The sequence below is a fragment of the Rhinolophus sinicus genome, linkage group LG05, assembly GCF_036562045.2.
Source record: "Rhinolophus sinicus isolate RSC01 linkage group LG05, ASM3656204v1, whole genome shotgun sequence".
Taxonomy (NCBI): Eukaryota; Metazoa; Chordata; class Mammalia; order Chiroptera; family Rhinolophidae; genus Rhinolophus; species Rhinolophus sinicus.
The window spans coordinates 28,921,638-28,938,817 of NC_133755.1; the positions used below are offsets into that span (position 1 = coordinate 28,921,638).

Below are 17,180 nucleotides of genomic sequence, written 5' to 3' on the forward strand. Positions count from 1 at the left end.
CATCTTTATAGCGTACTTTTATTGTAAACTCTTTGTTTTGGCCTGCTTTAATATTACACTGTTTTACATGATGACAGTAGCATCATGCTCTCCTTAAAGATTTATGAATTTATTCACTAAAATGAAATTTTATACACTGAAGTTTTATGATTTCATTATTGTGACATTAGATTTATTGCTTTATAAAAAGTTTACCTAGGTATTTTCTGCCTTCTTTTTTTTCTCCCCCAGGATACCTTTTTCTACTCATTGGTCTATGACCCCTCAGTGAAAACACTATTAGCTGACAAAGGTGAAATCAGAGTGGGACCTAGATATCAAGCAGACATTCCAGAAATGCTCTTAGAAGGTATGTTTTTCTTTGGGTTTCAAGTCCTATGAAAACATACACTATATCTTGAAAATCAAATATTCTTTTCCTCATATGGGAGAAACAACTTTTAGGCTAAAGTTTAAAAGTTATGAGTTCTTCCAATTTTAGAAATGCAAAAAATAGCAAGGGCATAATAATGTCATTAATTATTCATTTTCGATTTCATATTTTTATTTTCTGGCTGTGTTTTTCTTTTAAATACAACTTTAAGATTAATGTTAATGTTCTAGAACTTGTGTTTCAGTATGATCCTCAGTGCCTGTAAGCCATCTATCTGACAGGCCATGAAATCTAGAGAACAGTTACATTTTGGTGGGCGTTCTGGCTGATCTGGGTACTTTATGTACCAGAGAGATTCAATGCTTTGCATTTTAAAAACATCTTCCTAGCAAGACATAATTTATTTTTTCCTATTATAGTAAATGTACACTCAAAACCTTTATTTTCTGATTTCAAAAGTAAAATATTCGTACTATTAAAAAATAAAACACAAAATAAGAAAATGTATAACATAGGAAATGGATGCGATCCCCTTTCCTTCATTCCAAACCCATGTTTAATTACTGTGATTGTATAGAGTATGTTTGTTTTGTTCACACTTTGGCTTATATTCCATCCAGGAATGATTCCTGTGCAATGGCTAGTTGCACATGCTATTCTGCAACTGCTTCTTTCCGTTAATGGTATATCTTTAGCATCTTTACCCATGAATAGAGTGACTCTTTAGTGACTGTGCAGTTCTTATATCTGCACGGATGTGTCGTAATTTCCTTTTCCATTCACACTGATAGACTTTTAGGTGTTTGCATTTTTTGTTATTACAAATGATGCTACTGGAAAATCTATATATATATTACACAGTGTAAATACTTTTTGAGCATAATTTCTTGGAAATGAAATGGTATGTACATTTTAGATACTCAAAATGCTTCTTTGCCATTCAAAAAGACTATATTAAGTTATGAATGAAAGAACCAGATACCTTCACCAACACTGTGATTATCAGGGATTTTTTTTCTCCTCCATCTCCACCCTACGTTTTTATATCTCATTGTGTTCTTTTTTTTTTTTTTTTTTAGTTTTTAAAGTTGAGATTATGCTACCTTAGTTATCTTTAGCTCTTCTGTAAATTTCTTGTGCATTTTCTACTGGGTTTTTTATCTTTTCATGTATTGGCAAAAGTTCTTTGAATATTAAAGGTAAACAGATACAAAAGTATTTGCCTTTTGTCTACAAGTATACAATCCCCCAGTTTATTATTTGAGTTTTTTAAAATTTTAATAGTGGTTTCAAATTTAGATATATTTTATTTACTTTTTTATCATACAGAATTTATTTGTTTTTTTCCTTTAAGGCCTTTATGGTTTGCATTATTCACAGAAAGGTCTCCTCCACTTTTGTTTCTGCCCTCTGATTACTAAAACATACAAATTCTTCCATAGGTTCTTCTTTCTACCTTGCCTTACTTCTAGAAAATGTATGCAGAAAAGTTAAATCAACAGATACTCAGGATAGAGTTTGTGAACCATAGTCCACTTTCATGTTAGTGGTGGGAGGTGGTATTGGCTATGAATAATGCCAGGCTGCGGACTACTTCTGCATTTTCATGAACTTAAGTACCAGGAAAGGTCAGTCAATAATGATTAAGCTTGGAGACGAGAATGCTGTCTGTCTATGCTCAACTGTGTTTGGACAGTTTTTTTTTAACAGACTGTGAGTAGTAAATCAATTTATTACAGGCTGAGAGATTGCATTTATTGACATTCTGATCTGTGCAAATCAACTTGTCTTCCAAAAATAATTTTGGATGTTTATAGTCCTTAATGTTTGATGTTAGGCTTATATCACGGTACTTAAGCATCCACTGAATATTATTTTTAAAAACACACTTGATTTTTAAATTATACAAACAGTACTGCCATGAGTATAATGGGTAATTTTGTACTCTGGATGTAATTGGCAAGTATGTTCCTAAACGTGGAGTTGGCTATATCATAGGGCATGTGTGTTTGAAATTTTATACAAAATGCCAAATTGTCTTCCAGGTTGTCATTTACAGGTGGGTTTTTTTCCTTGTTTTAATTAAGGTATAATTTATATGTAGTACATACATTTCATCCTTTTTTGTGTACAGTTTTGTGAGTTTTTGACAGGTGTATATTGGCTTAGTGAGATAGTTCAGTAAGTCCATCTGCACAAGCCAAAAGCCAGGAACGCCCATGGTCTCATGTGTGACCGGCGCCCGGCCCAAGTCCTGTATCCCCTGACGGCCCAGAGGGGTGAAACAGCTCCTCCCTGGACTCTGATCTCTCCCTTCTTCAAACCATGCAGACCTGCTTTCATGTAATTTTTATGCTGATTTTATTATTTGACTTTAAAAATTTTGTACTGCCTGAGTCATTGATTGCGTGGTTCTCCCTTGAGCACTGAGCGTAAGTGTAGGCATATAGAAAGTCTAGAAATTTTTGTGTATTGCTCACCTAAAGATAAATGCTGAACCAAGTAGTGAAGTTGAGATGTTTTGAGTACCAGTGGGTAGAAAAGTCAGATCACAGAATCTCATGTGTTGCCATTCATCTGATAGTATCTGTCCCTGATAAGCAAAAGGCTAGAGTGGTGCAATTTGTGAAGCATACCTACCTACCTTAGAATTAAAAAAATAATAATAATAATTAAAAAATATATATATATATATTTTTTTTAATGAAACAATAATCCATAAAATGCATAATTTATCCTGTAATCCTTCTCACAATGGAATTGAGGTTCTTCTGGGTAAGAGGAAGGGTTCTTAACAGCTTGCAGCATTTAGGGAGTTATGCCAGTTACCTGACAAAGGCATTCTTTGTATTTAGAAAATGTGACTAGCTGTTCACTAATATAATAGATCTTACAGTTCATTAACAGTGTTAATTGCCTTTAACATAATATTTCTTCTGAGTGGTTTACAAACTTTCTTTAAATGAAATATAACACAACATGACCTTAAATAATATAAGAAAAATCAAGTTATTGTGGGTGAGGTGGGGTGAGAAGGCCCCATTGAATCTCTTGAGGTGCCCTAGGGAACCTTAGGATTCAGAGAATTACAAGTTGAAAGCTGCTGTTCACTATACCATACCTCTTACTGTGTTTCCCCAAATATAAGACCTAGCTGGACAATGAGCTCTACTGCATCTTTTGGAGCAAAAATTAATATAAGTCCCGGTCTTATATAAGACCTGGTGTTGTGTTGTGTTGTGTTGTGTTGTGTTGTGTTGTGTTGTGTTGTGATATGATATGATATATGATATGTTATGTTATGTTATGTTATGTTATGTTATGTTATGTTATGTTATGTTATGTTGTTATGTTATACCCGGTCTTATAGTACTGGGTCTTATATTAATTTTTGCTCCAAAAGACTCATTAGAGCTGATTGTCCGGCTAGGTCTTATTTTCGGGGAAACAGGGTAAATAAAAGCCCACCTTTTCATTACATAGTTGAAATTCCCAAATCAACTTTACTCAGTTAAAAGTGCTCATAATGAAACCCCTTTGTAATATAGCATGGCAAAGGGGCTCCACTATATTTTTCACTTCTTCCCATTTTTTAAATCTTAAAATTACTTAATTGCAAATAACAGGAATGTAGGAATGCAGTTATACTAGAAATATAAGTTGTAGTCCCTGAGATCATCCCTTCTAACCCTCTATTAACTGCTGTTACTAATTTAGCATATTCTCCCAGACTATTTGTTACACAAATATTGCATCGAGATCCATGAAATTATATTCTATGCAATGTTTTATTGTGTGATAGATCAAGTTCATTTTATCTTTTATTACAGGTTTTAGGTAGGGCAAGTTTTTCCTTATTGTTCTTTAAAATTTCTTAGCAGAGAGCTCCCATCTCATAGATTTTTCTTCTTACTGTTCAAGTTATTATCAATTTGTCAATTTCTTCCCTTCCAGATTTCATTAGGATTCTGATTGAAATTGTATTAATGTTACATATTACTTTGGGAGGAGGTGATTGATCATTTTATAATGTTGAGCAGTGTGTGTTTCTGAGGTTTCTATTCTGTTCCCAGGTCTGTTTTTCTGTTCCTATTCTAGTAACTCAATTTTAATTATAGAGGTTTTGTAGTATGTGCTAATACCTGGTGAGGCTAGCCCCCATCTCATTTTTCTAAACAAGTTTTATTATCAGCTTGACTAACACCAGGGGGAAAAAAAGCCAACTTTCCTATTTTTATTGGAGTTGCAGTTGATTTTTAAATTATTCTAAGGAGAACAGACGTTTTGATCATGTTGAAACATCTTAACCAGAAACAAGGGATGTCTTTCCCTTTATTCAAAGCTATTTTGGGTTCTTGTGGGAGTCTTTTGTTTTTTAATATAGATTTAGCCATATAGATTTTATGCAGCACTTGTTAAGCTTATTTTTAAGTTCAGAATTTATCTGCTTTATTTGTAAGTATTCGATTTTAACAAAGAAAGACATTTTTCATCATAATTGAAGAAGTCACTTTGGACTCTTATTTCAGCTTTTAAAGCATTTAGCATATCCACAGTGTTTCCTTTCAGTTGTCATCAGGTAATCAACTAGATGCAAGATTTAAAGAACCCATTTCCTTTTTCTAACATATTTTTGGGGGAGAAGGTGTAGGACTGCAGACAGGTAGGTATACCAACCGTGTCACCGCACTTGAAAAATGCGGACGTTGCCGTGCATACACAGCCAGTACCTGTTTGCAGGGAAGTTAAATGGTAGAAAACATGGTATTCAAGAACAGGTGTTTAGGACTTGCTGCAGCTGTCCTCATTAACCCTTTTGATATTCTCGAGTGGGTACGTTTTGACCAGTGGCCAGATTCCAGTTTGCACTGGCCTGGGATGCAGAACTTGAGTTAATATTCTGAGTAGGTGGTAGCATCAGCACCATGCCAGAATATATTAAAGGCTTGCTTTCTTTGTGAACGTGTCTGGATGAATTCTAAGAGACTGTTATGGCATTAGTCTTGCTAGTGAATAAATTTTTTTGTGACTTTAGAATTTTTAAATTCATTTATGACTGCCCACCCTCTAATGAGCTCTTGAGATCTGGAAAGATCAGTATGTAGTTTGCAAAGGAAGTTAAAGGTTTCTTTGAGATTTTAAATCTCTTATTGAATTTGAATAAAGCACCTAGGGAATTTTCCACAGAAAAAGATATCATAATGTGCGAAGTTTTGAATTATTAATTCACTGTATTTTAATACTGAAAATTTAAGAAAGAAATCTATTTACATATTAAATTAAAATTGTAACTTAAAAGTATAATAGTAACATTGAATTATTAAATTAAAATGACTGGATTCACAGGTTTGGTTGAAACCTGGCTGTGCTGTGTTTTAGCTGAGTAACCTTGGGAAAATGGTTTAACCCCTCTAGGTTCCCATTTCTTCCTCTTTAAAAAGGAAATAATAATGTATGTACATATATAATAGTGTGATGATCGAATGAAGTAGTTTATTTAGCATAGCACCCTACGCCCACTGTTAGCTATTACAGTTGCTTCTCCCCTGGTCACCATTGTCTGTTTGCTACTAATAATTAAATAACTCTTGTCAGTGTTTGGGAATTTCAGGAGGTCTCTATTTTTGAGAGTTAAAGAGCTGTTAGTATAATTTCTTCTGCTACGATACATGCGTTTTAAACCTGAATTAGCTCACATGCGGTTGGTGAATAGGAAAATGTGAGTATAGAGTAGAAGTCGGGTTGGTTAATCTGAGACTTTCTCCAGCTATCAGGGAAGCAAGTATACTCACAGATAGAGAGTTTAAGAAAAATAGATGGAAATTCTACAGAAATGTCTACCTCTGGTGTAAGCAATGGCTAATTTAGTGGCCTCAAAATCTGTGGCACTTTGTACCAGGTAAAGGCTCTATGGGGAAGCTTGGAGTTACAGATGAGGGGGCTATGAAGACATTTCCCCCAGTGTTCAAAAAACCCTGCACTCTGAATTCTATTTTTAATTTTGTTGAAACAGTGCACAATGACTTATGTCTCAGTGGAGGAAGCATGAATGAGTCCAGGGTTTAAGGAGATAAAAGATCGACTGACCTTTGTGCTTGGTGCAAACAAATGTCAGTGGAGCTTTAGCTGTGTTACTGTTTTTATTAATGATAATTACTTTTTTCTTTTTTTTTTTGACTGCTCTGGTTACCAAGTTCCATAGGTTTTCAAAGTTTTGTCCTATTTTTTTCATAAACCCTATTGTTTTCAGTGTGTAATTTTACGGAATGTGCTTTTCAACAATGTGGTGTTATCCAAATTTAAAACATCAGCCTATAACAATGAAGTGTAAGCAAGTAGTGACTGTAACTATCTAAACAGTTCATTCTCAAGCCGGGGCAATTTTGTTCCACGGGGGACATTAGACAATGTCTGTAGACATTTTTGGTTGTCACACTGGTGGTGGTGGCAGGGAGATGCTCCTTCCTGGCATCTAGTGAGTAGAGGCCTGGGATGCCACTTCAACATCCCTGTCCACAGGACAGCCCCACAGGCAAGCATGATTTGGCCCAAAATGTCGATGGTGCTGAGGTTGAGAAACCCTGTTGCAAAGGGTTCTTGGGACATAGTAAGCACCGAATAAATGTTAGTTAATATTTACATAATTATCGTAATACTTAAATTTTCAAATAAGTTATTTTTGATCTAGTGCTTTTGATTCTGTTGATTTTTGTGCCAGTACACCATTGTTTGATTGCTGTTGCTGTATATTTTAATCCATCCAGTTTAGCCAATCCTTTCTCTTACTATTCTTTTCATAATATTTGATTTGTAGAGATTAATATTTGGATCATTTTATTGGCTTCCAAGACTAAATTTGTTAAATTTAACCTATTGAGTTACTTGTAGAAAAATTATATCCTTAAGATTTTAAATCTTTTTTGCTCTTTATACTCAAGTCATCATGTAATTTCTTTTTACAAACATAACCTTCAATTTTATTTCTTAGTGTTTTATACTTTCGCCACAATGAATGTGATTTTTTAACATTATTTTCTTTTGTTTAGAGTACTGTTGAGTTTTTTATATTCATATTTCATAATTTAATACATTGGCCAGAACTTTCAGAACAATAGTAAATAAAAACAGTGATATATGGTATCTTTGTGTATTTGTGCATTAATTGTAACATAAACAGCATATAATATTCTGGTGGTTGGTGCAAAGAAAATTGTGTTTAGCACAAAGAATATTTCCAGTTGTCCAGGAAAGGGCCAATAGGATGACAGTTTGATATATTTAGCCTTAGCTCTTCAGAATCTTCGAACAACATGATGTGCTCTCAGAGGATATACTGAAGAAGTGCTTTGTCCATACTTTCTGGAAGTCTTAAAATATAGCTGGAAAGTTAAGGCTAATACATTTAAAATCATTGCTGAATCTGCATTTCTTCAAAATTATGGAAAAGAGCAGATGTAGCAAAAATAGGATGCTATATGCAATCATGCATTTAGCTGGGAAATATATTTTGTAGGAATTCGGATATTAGGAAGATCTTCATGAGCCGGGTTATTTAATGATATGAAACTTCAGCAGATTATAAATGGAGAATGGAAGTGATGAGATTATTGCAATGACTGGAATGAACATGACCAGGACATGGAATTAATCTTGGTCCAGTCTCTGACTCATAACACAGTTACCAAGACCATTCCAAGGATTACTGCTGGCTCAGCTGAGAATTCAGTTATAAGATTCTAAATAAGTTAATTCAAGAGCTTCTTAAAAGTCTTTCCACTGGGAAGAAGTGATCAAACTGTGATATAAATGTAATTATATGGGGAGTTCTCATCTAGTTTGAGTGACTGTTTGAAATGGAACATTTCTATATTTATTCTTTTTGTTGTTACGCTATTTTTGTTCTCATCCCGTGGTATTGTCTGTATCTCAGGTTTTAGTATAAGTGTATCCAGGAGTGTGTTTTTTTTGTTGTTTTTTTTTATTGCTTGCAGCGAATTTATACTAAATTCTACTGCAGTGTACTGCGGAATGGATGGATGGGATTGAAATATATCCATTTTATTAGAATTTGAAAATTAAATATCAGTTTTACCCTTACGTTCTGGAGTATATAAAATCATAACAAAGGGGATTAATACTGAATACTATTATCATTTCATCTGTCCTTTTTTACTATTACTATTTATCTTACTGAAACATATTATTTGAAGATACAGGGAAATTGTAATTGTGTCATTCTCCTTTCCTAAGTTTCACACAGTTCGCAAATTTTTCAGTTTTAGACTCTGAACCTAACCTAACATTGATGTGTTGGCTCAGCATGCGGAGAATTATAAACAGAAACAATGAAAAATGAAATCCTTTCAAACACTTAGAGCTCTTTGGCCTGGTACTCTTTCTGCTCTGCTTGTGCTGCTTTATGTTGGGGGTGGTGACCGCTCTCTGGTTACCTGCCTTTGAACAAGAGGCAGAGGATGGGCAAGTCCCCCACCTGTCGGCAGCGGCAGCGACTGACCTCAGAGACTGCAGGTAGAACAGCTGATTCTGCCTTCCCCTTTCTCCGTTTGCGCCATTGATACCTGCTTGTTCCTATACTAGGACTGAACACATTAGAAGCCGATAGCCTGGGTTTGTCAGTTAGGGGATGTTTAGCGTCAGAGTATGTTAGGAAGGCACTGCCTGATGTTAGAGATGGAGTGATTCAAAAGCAAAACAAGCCAAAACCAGTCCCTAGCCTAATAGGAAATCCATAGCTGTAAATCAAAATTCTAGTCAACTCCCAAGTCTGTTTTCCATTACTATACCTTGTCTTGACTTTGAGTCCTGCCTGATGGTTCTGTCTCCTTGTGAGGTATTCAGAAAACAAAGCATCCTGCATGATCGTCAGTCTTTTCCTCTGCCCTCACCACTTCATCTCGCACTTGTTTCCTTCTTGTTAATGCCAACATACCCATGCAGTTCCAGGGCTTGAAATCTACATGCTGCATCCGGGCTGTCACTGACATTCCTAAATCTTCTCTGTTTGCTCTCTATGGTCATTACCATGTCTGTCTGTCTTCATCCGGTATCTCTGTAGAGCAAATCATATACCATTGCTAAGTGTCAGATGTGAAGTCTGGTTCTGGTCTTGTCACTCCCCTACTAAAAAGGCAGGGGCTTCTCATTGCCTCCCTATTCAGAAAATCTGTGTGGCGTCTTCTGTAACATGTTCATAATCCACTTCTCTTAAATGTCTCTTCTCATCCCCCTTAATGTACTCCTGACAGAATGAGCTACTTTCCTCTGTCACATTTTAAAGCCCCATGACTTTTTTCATGTTCTCATTTCTTACTCCTAAGTCCTTTTCTTCTGCCAGTGCATTCATACCTTTCAGTTCTTAGCAGAAATGCCACCTCCTTCATGACATCTCTCCCTAGCTAGCCTAAAATAATTCCTTTAATCTTGGGAATCTTACAGTCGTATCTCTTCATTTCTTATACCATCTTTTTTTCCTGTTCGTATCATAGTTATTTATGGGTACGTTTTATCATAGTTTAAACATCTTGCAGCAGGAGTGCTTTCTTTTTTGTCTTTATCTCTCTTAGTCTGAGGCTTACTTAGGGCCTCACACATACAAGTACTCAGGAAATACATGCGAATGACTAAATGAAAATACTACATGGTTGGTTTACTTGTGTTGTTATCAGTGTTCACTTTACGAACTGTTCTACATCCGCCGTTGGAAAGAATGTACCAAAACTGCGAATATTTCCTTACATTTTTAATGCTGTGGTGACCACAGTCATCCATTGTATGTGACAGTGTGTGTGCTTTGTGTGTAACAAGACTCCATTTCCTTTGTTCTCGGACAGGAGAATCAGATGAGAGGGAACAGTCAAAATTGGAAGTTAAAGTTTGGGACCCAAATAGCCCACTTACAGATCGACAGATTGACCAGTTTTTAGTTGTAGCACGGTGAGTATGGCACTACTGAGTCAAAAACATCTTTTTATGAAACAATTTATACGTGTTTTCTTTGTAGTCTACTTTTTTCCATTGGTTACACTTTTCTTTTCCTAGTTAAGTAAAAAAGCCTAATAACATACCTTACCACTTCCTAAATAATATGGTTTATCATTAGTTTCTATTTGAAATATGAAAATAGATCTATTACATTTTGCTGATTAAGAAACTGAATACTTCTTGTAAAAATGTAAGCACTGCAGAAAAGTATAAAGAGGAAAATTCAGCACCTAAAATTCTGTATCTTTAATTAAAGCAGTGATTATTCAGGTGTCAATAATAACGCGTGCCTCAAATTCCTCTTACTGCAACCATGCAGGAGGAAGGCCTGTTGCCGAGTGTAGGACTTTCCTCTGAGAGCTCTAAGCCTGGCTGCCTGATTGGCTTGCTTCCTCTCTGCCTGCCCTCCTTTCCTCTTTTCTTGATAAAATGAATGGGGCAGAAATTTATTTTTCTGTTTTGCTTATAAAAGTAAATGATGTTCGTGGGGGAATTGCTGCAAACAGAAGGTAAATGATATCATAACATTGTAATAGAAAAATTGGAAAAACCTAAAAGTACATCAGCAAGCAATTAATGAATGCATTGAGATATATTTAATAATGGAATATTACTTCACAACAATCAAAATGAATGAGTTACAGTTATGTGTAGCAAAGAGATAAATCTCAAAAATAATATTGGGTGAGGATGCATACATTATGATCACATAAAAAGTTTTATAATGTAGTATCTTATTAATGGATATATATATACACATATATAAACTTTTATATATACAGAGGGTGCCAAAAGATGTATATACATCTTAACTCTTTTGCTGCTTTAATTGATTTCAAGTTTTTTTCCCAAAATGTGTCAGAAAGCCACAAAAAACAAAAAGTTGATATTTTTATTATTTTATGCATTTAATAATAACAATTTGAGCTGCTTTGTATATAAATAACATTATTTTTATGTATAAAAATTTCCTATTGCTATTCATTCTTGAAAAACACAAAAATATAGAAAAATATACATCTGGTTTCCTGAACTTTCTTTCTGGAAGTTTCCATCTGCAGTTAGTGGATGGAAACACTCATTTGGATATATTCAACCGTCATGGCAAAAGGGTTAAGAAAGGAAAATAGTATTAAAATTGTAATACTCAATATATACCGATAACAAAAGATGAATACAAGTCATGTTTGACTTCTGCAATCATAATTGGTGCTCAAAGTGGTTACATCAGCACCCAGACACTTATGATTATGGCGAACTACTGCTTGAGCAACGTTGACCAAAGTGTCCACTTGTATACATTTCTTTGGCACTCTCGGTATATAAAAGTTCTGGGACTCTGTGTAGGGGGCTCTAACAAAATTTATAATATTTATTTCCTTAAAGAATTAATCAAACATGGCAAAATATGAGGTGCGATCAAAAGATACAGTGAATGTTTAAATAAAAACATTTATTACAGTAAAAGACACATTGCCATTAATCCCCCTCAGAATATTCCCCCTCACTTCGAACACACTTATCCCATCGTTCTTGCCACTTTCTGAAGCAGTTCTGGAAGTCCTCTTTCATGAGTGTCTTTACTTCATCCTGCATCATGACAACAACGCTCCGTGTCACACATCCCTTCTGGTATACTGCAATATCTGTCAAATAAGAACATTACGGTGTGTCCTCATCAACCTTATTCACCGGATCTGGCACCATGCGACTTCTGGCTCTTCTCCAAAGTCAAAATAACTGTGAAAGGAAAATGTTTTGAATCAATTCAGGACATCGAGGCAGCCACAACATGGCAACTAAAGACACTCATGAAAGAAGACTTCCAGAACTACTTCCGAAAATGGCAAGAATGATGGGATAAGTGTGTTTGAAGATGGGGGGAGTATTTTGAGGGGGATTAATGGCAATGTGTCTTTTACTGTAATACATTTTTTAAAAATTTAAACATTGACCGTATTTTTTTATCACACCTCACATTAGAATCAGGTAGATTTAGACATGATTACGAAGGTCTTTATTATATTCTATAATTTTCTGTTGAACTTTTTCATAATGCAGTGGAAAAAGAGTCTTAACCCATCCTTAGCTCTGTTCATAGTGCCCGTCACAATGAAAGTCACACATCATATTGGTGGCTAGGCATTTGGACTCCAGAGCCCACGGGCCTAGCCACTGAGTGAGTAGATGAAGAGACTTGCTGTACATTGTTGGGGGAGGAGCCAGTAAGTGGAATGGACGAGATTGAAGATTCAGGAGTAGAAATGAATCTTTGCTGGAACCACTGGCCTAGAGACTCGGATAGGTTACCTGGATTTTGGTCTGTTTAGTAGACATTGCAATTTCAAGATATGAGTATCATTCTGTTTTTCCCTTGATTGCCAAGAGCCATCTGTTTCCTTTTTCCTTGAAGCCAGGATAAGAGGCACCGAGGAGATGCAACTAAGTATGTTTTTCAATTTTTGTTTTAAAAAGAAAAAATCTTCTAAATATAAATTAAGACCACAGCCAAATACCACTGCACATCCCACCAGAATGGTTAGAATGTAAAAACCCATAGTTTTTACACTAAGCGTTGGTGAAGAGGTGGAGCAACCAGCACTTATATCCTGCCTGGTGGGAGTATGAGTTGGTATAGCTGCTTCGGAAAACACCAGTATTCACAGTAGCCCCGAACTGGAAACACAGCCACAGCCAGCAGCCTGTGTGAATCCACAGGCGTAATTTTGAACAAAAGAAGATGAAAAGAATACATAGTGTGATTTTATTTGAGTTCTCAACTGAGCAAAATTAACCTGTAGTGTTAGAATCCAGGATGATGGTTCATTTGGGGCCAGAGGAAGGGAGTAATGATGGGGAAAGAGCACGAGGAGTCCTGGGCTTCAGTCACCTTCTGTTTCTTGACCTGGATGTTGATGACATGGATGCATCCCTTTGCCATAACTAAATAGCTGCACAATGTGTACTTTTCTGCACTTGTGTTATATTTTAATGAAAATGTTTATTTTATTTTAAAATTTATTGGGGTGACAATTGTTAGTAAAATTACATAGATTTCAGGTGTACAATTCTGTATTACATCATCTATAAATCCCATTGTGTGTTCACCACCCAGAGTCAGTATGAAAATGTTTTAAGAACTCCTCAGCTAACATGTTTAAAATACAGACAAGCAGCAAGTTTTGTCTTCATTTCATGCTTTATTTCTACATATCGGAAGTCCTTTTAAATCATTAAATGATAATCAGTGTTGTGGCAATTTTTTTTAAATGGGAATCTGTTAATATTAAGTCCTCATAGGACGAAGTTGATTTTCAAGGAAAAATGTGTATTGGGATTTTACAATTTGGGCTATGAAGAAAGGGTCAGAACTTATTTTGCCGTAATAGTCCAACTCCATGGTTAATTCTCGTTTGTGAGCACATTTGGATGCCAAATTGTTTACTCCATGGCGTTTCAAAATAGATCTTTCCCTTTATGCCTCACAGCCTTCTTTTTCTTAATTATAATGACTCATGGTAAATTGGCTTGTCAGTTCTTAAATCTTATAAAAAATACGTTTTATTTGATACTTGAGTGTCAAACATTCAAGAACTTGTTTGACTTTTACAATTTTACATTCACTGCCTAAATGTGTTTCTTTAAATATTAAAAGTAAATAAATAACAGAGCCTTGCTTTTCTCTTTGTTTCGGTGGTTTATTCAGTGCTGTTGGGACATTCGCTCGAGCCCTTGATTGCAGCAGTTCGGTAAGGCAGCCTAGTTTGCATATGAGCGCAGCTGCAGCTTCTCGAGACATCACCCTGGTAAGATGCTTTTGGAAATTTTGGAGTTATTTCTTCTGCTACTTGTTTAATTTTAAAGTCAAAATAGCAGTGTTGTAGACATGAGAGTTTTCTGGCTCTTAGCCCTGCTGACTGCTAGGTTGATTTGGCTTGGCTGGTTGGTTAACTGGGCTGTCTCATTCCTAAGTCACCTCTTGTGTTTGTGGGCTGAGACAATAAGAATGACTATTCACTGGAGTAAGTACAAAATGGTAAAAAAAGAATATTTTGGGGAACACAACTCAACATTCTGTCTCATCTGTTCTTACTTCTGTGTTTTTTTCATGTATTCCATCTATTACAGTTTTTTCAAGTGAAAGTGACCACATCTTGAAACCATGGTATTAGGAATTATTCCATTGTCATGACCATTATTCAGTATCAATATCTAAAGTTTTTCTGTCTGTTCATTAGAAAGAGGTTCTGTGTTCTTAACAGTATTTCATTACATTGTTGTTGCCATATTCTAAGACTATTTCTTTATTCTCTTGGTGATCACACGAAGCTTCCCATATTCAGTTTAATTACACTGCTAATGGCTGCTACGGTTGGGCATTGGGCTTGGTAGTTGCTTCTCTCTCTCTACCCTCCAGCAAAGTAGACCTGCAGGGTTTTTGCCAGTTGAAGTTAATTATTATATTCTGTTGCCATAATCCTTTGAGATAAGCATAAGTTATTCATTTTACAGATGAGAAAACTGAGGTTTGGTGAGGTTATTTGACCAATATTTATTACATGTAACAAAAGTTGCAGTTTCATTTTCTGATGGAACGGAATACAATAATATATTTATTACTTTTTATTCCAATTTGAAATGCTTTTCACAAAATATTTCTCATAATGTAAAAACTCATCCTGGAATGCACACCAGATTTGTTTCTTAGTATGCTTTCTTGTAGTTTTGTACAGTTATAGATGGTGATGAAAAAGCATTGATAGTCTATAGCCATTATGGAATCCCTTTCTTTATCCTTTCTCAAAGACTAGAATGTGTTTATAGAAGCAAATTTTGTTCTCTTCACTGGTACATTAATATTTCATATAAAAGTTTAGGGATTTCAAAATAAGTTTGTATTTTCGTTGTGTAGAACTTACAGAGTACTCTACCAAAGAAGCAAGAGTACAGTTGTCACATTTGTAAAAACCTTCAAAATCCTGTCGACATATTTATGGGAACCAGAACTACATGGAATCACCATCTGTATTTGTTTTTCTGTTCAAAAGATTTTTTCCCAATTCTAAAATTAATGTATGCTTATGAAAACTACAGTACAGCAGCAGCCAAAAAAAGTTTTGTTCCCATTACCCAGAGTAGAATGTTCTTTACCATTTTGTTTTTCTAGCCATTGTTTTGCATTATAAACAAAAATAATGGGGCAAATTACACAATAGTACAGAGGATAATGGCATAAAACTCCACGTAGTACCACTTAAAACAAGTACGAATAGTTTAGTTCTTTGGATTAAAAAATGTTTTAACCATCATGGTTAATGTGGAGGTCTCCAATATTTTCCCCCTAGTTCTACTCCCCATCTTCCATCTGTATTTCTTACCCCCACCACTCTTGCCTCCTGTCAAGAGATAGCCACTATAACAAATCTGCTATGTATCTAGTCTGTTTTTGTAGTTTTACTTGTGTATTTATGTATCCCAAAACAACATAAACATTTGTTTTGCATGTGTTTAAATTTACTCGAGCATTTTGCCATTTGCTTACTGAGATCCAGCTATATTAACAAATACATACCTACTTCACTCATTTTAACTGCTTTGTAGTATTCCTTTATGGAATACTATATACCACATTATTCATGTAGTCTCTTACCAGTGAACATCTGGAGTGCTTTAAAAACATTTTTCTTTTGCTGCATTGAAAATTACAACACATTTCCCTTTGTGAGAATGTGTGTGAATTTTCCAGGCTATAACTACAATCGAAATAGTAGTTCATAGAGCAGTGCTCACTTTGAATTTGACCACATGCAGCCAAATTATTCTTCATACCGTGGCTGAAATGTATAATCCCACAGCAGTTAATGAGTGTTCTCCTTTTTTCATCCATTTCCTTACATTATCTTCAACACTTGGTATTTTTAGACTTCAATTTTAGACTGAAAATGGAGTAACCTGATGCTCTGTCATTTTAATTTGTATTTACCTGATTACGTAGTGATGTTATTAAGCATGTTTTCATATATATGTTTATGGCTCTTCAGTTCTTTTTCTTCTTTGTAGTTTAGATTCATATCCTTTGTCTAATCTTCACTTACAATATTCTGTTTTTTCTAATAGTCTTAAAGTTTTAACATTTAGGACTATAAATACATCTGAAGTTTATTTTTAAGAATGGGGTGAAATAGGAGTCTGATTTTGTTTTTCTCCATATGAAGTATTAATAATACCATCACCTTTTATGGAATTTGTTGTTTTCCTCATAATTTTGTAATTCTCTTCTATCTTATTTTGAGGTTCTAGATATGCTTAGGTCTGCTTCTAGATTCCTAATCTGTTCTCTTCTGTTTTGTTAATCTATATGTCTATCCCTGCATAAGCACCTCATTATAATAAATTATGAGAGCTGATAAGACAAGTGCCCTGTGAACTTTGTTGTTTACACAGTTGACGTCATTTAGAACAGTTTTATTTCTTTGCTCCCACTGTCCCCCCACCCCATCCCCCACCATGGTTTCCTTAACAATCTGACATAAACACTATTACAAGAATCTGGAAAGTTTTTTTCTAATGTTGCATGATCTTGCCTTGTATAGATACACTGTTACTTACGAAGCCCAGTTTCTTGTGGTTTAATACTGTTCTAATGAGATAATGCTTCTCAGATTATAACTGGGGATTCTATCCCTGTTAGAGTACAGCAATTCCCTCTGTTTTGTCTGAGGAGTGAGAGTGGAAAGCCTGTTCCTGAGACGGTACAGAGCTATTATGACAGTTGGGACTGATTTGCCTGCCTGAAGATGAGTCT

The 17,180-nt window shown here is 35.1% G+C and overlaps 1 protein-coding gene across 4 annotated transcripts in view; it reads left to right on the forward strand.

Annotated features, from left to right (window-relative positions):
* The window catches only part of MTA3 (metastasis associated 1 family member 3), a 141,633-nt gene that overhangs the window by 62,803 nt on the left and 61,650 nt on the right, over positions 1-17,180 (forward strand). For all 4 annotated transcript variants that reach the window (XR_012496310.1, XM_074331928.1, XM_074331929.1 and 1 more), the window contains exons 6-8: positions 232-349; positions 10,225-10,327; positions 14,082-14,181. Coding sequence is in view for 3 of the 4 variants with exons in the window: in XM_074331928.1 (XP_074188029.1) it covers positions 232-349; positions 10,225-10,327; positions 14,082-14,181 (321 nt within the window). In the remaining variant the exon portion in view is untranslated. The remainder of the gene's footprint in view (positions 1-231; positions 350-10,224; positions 10,328-14,081; positions 14,182-17,180) is intronic.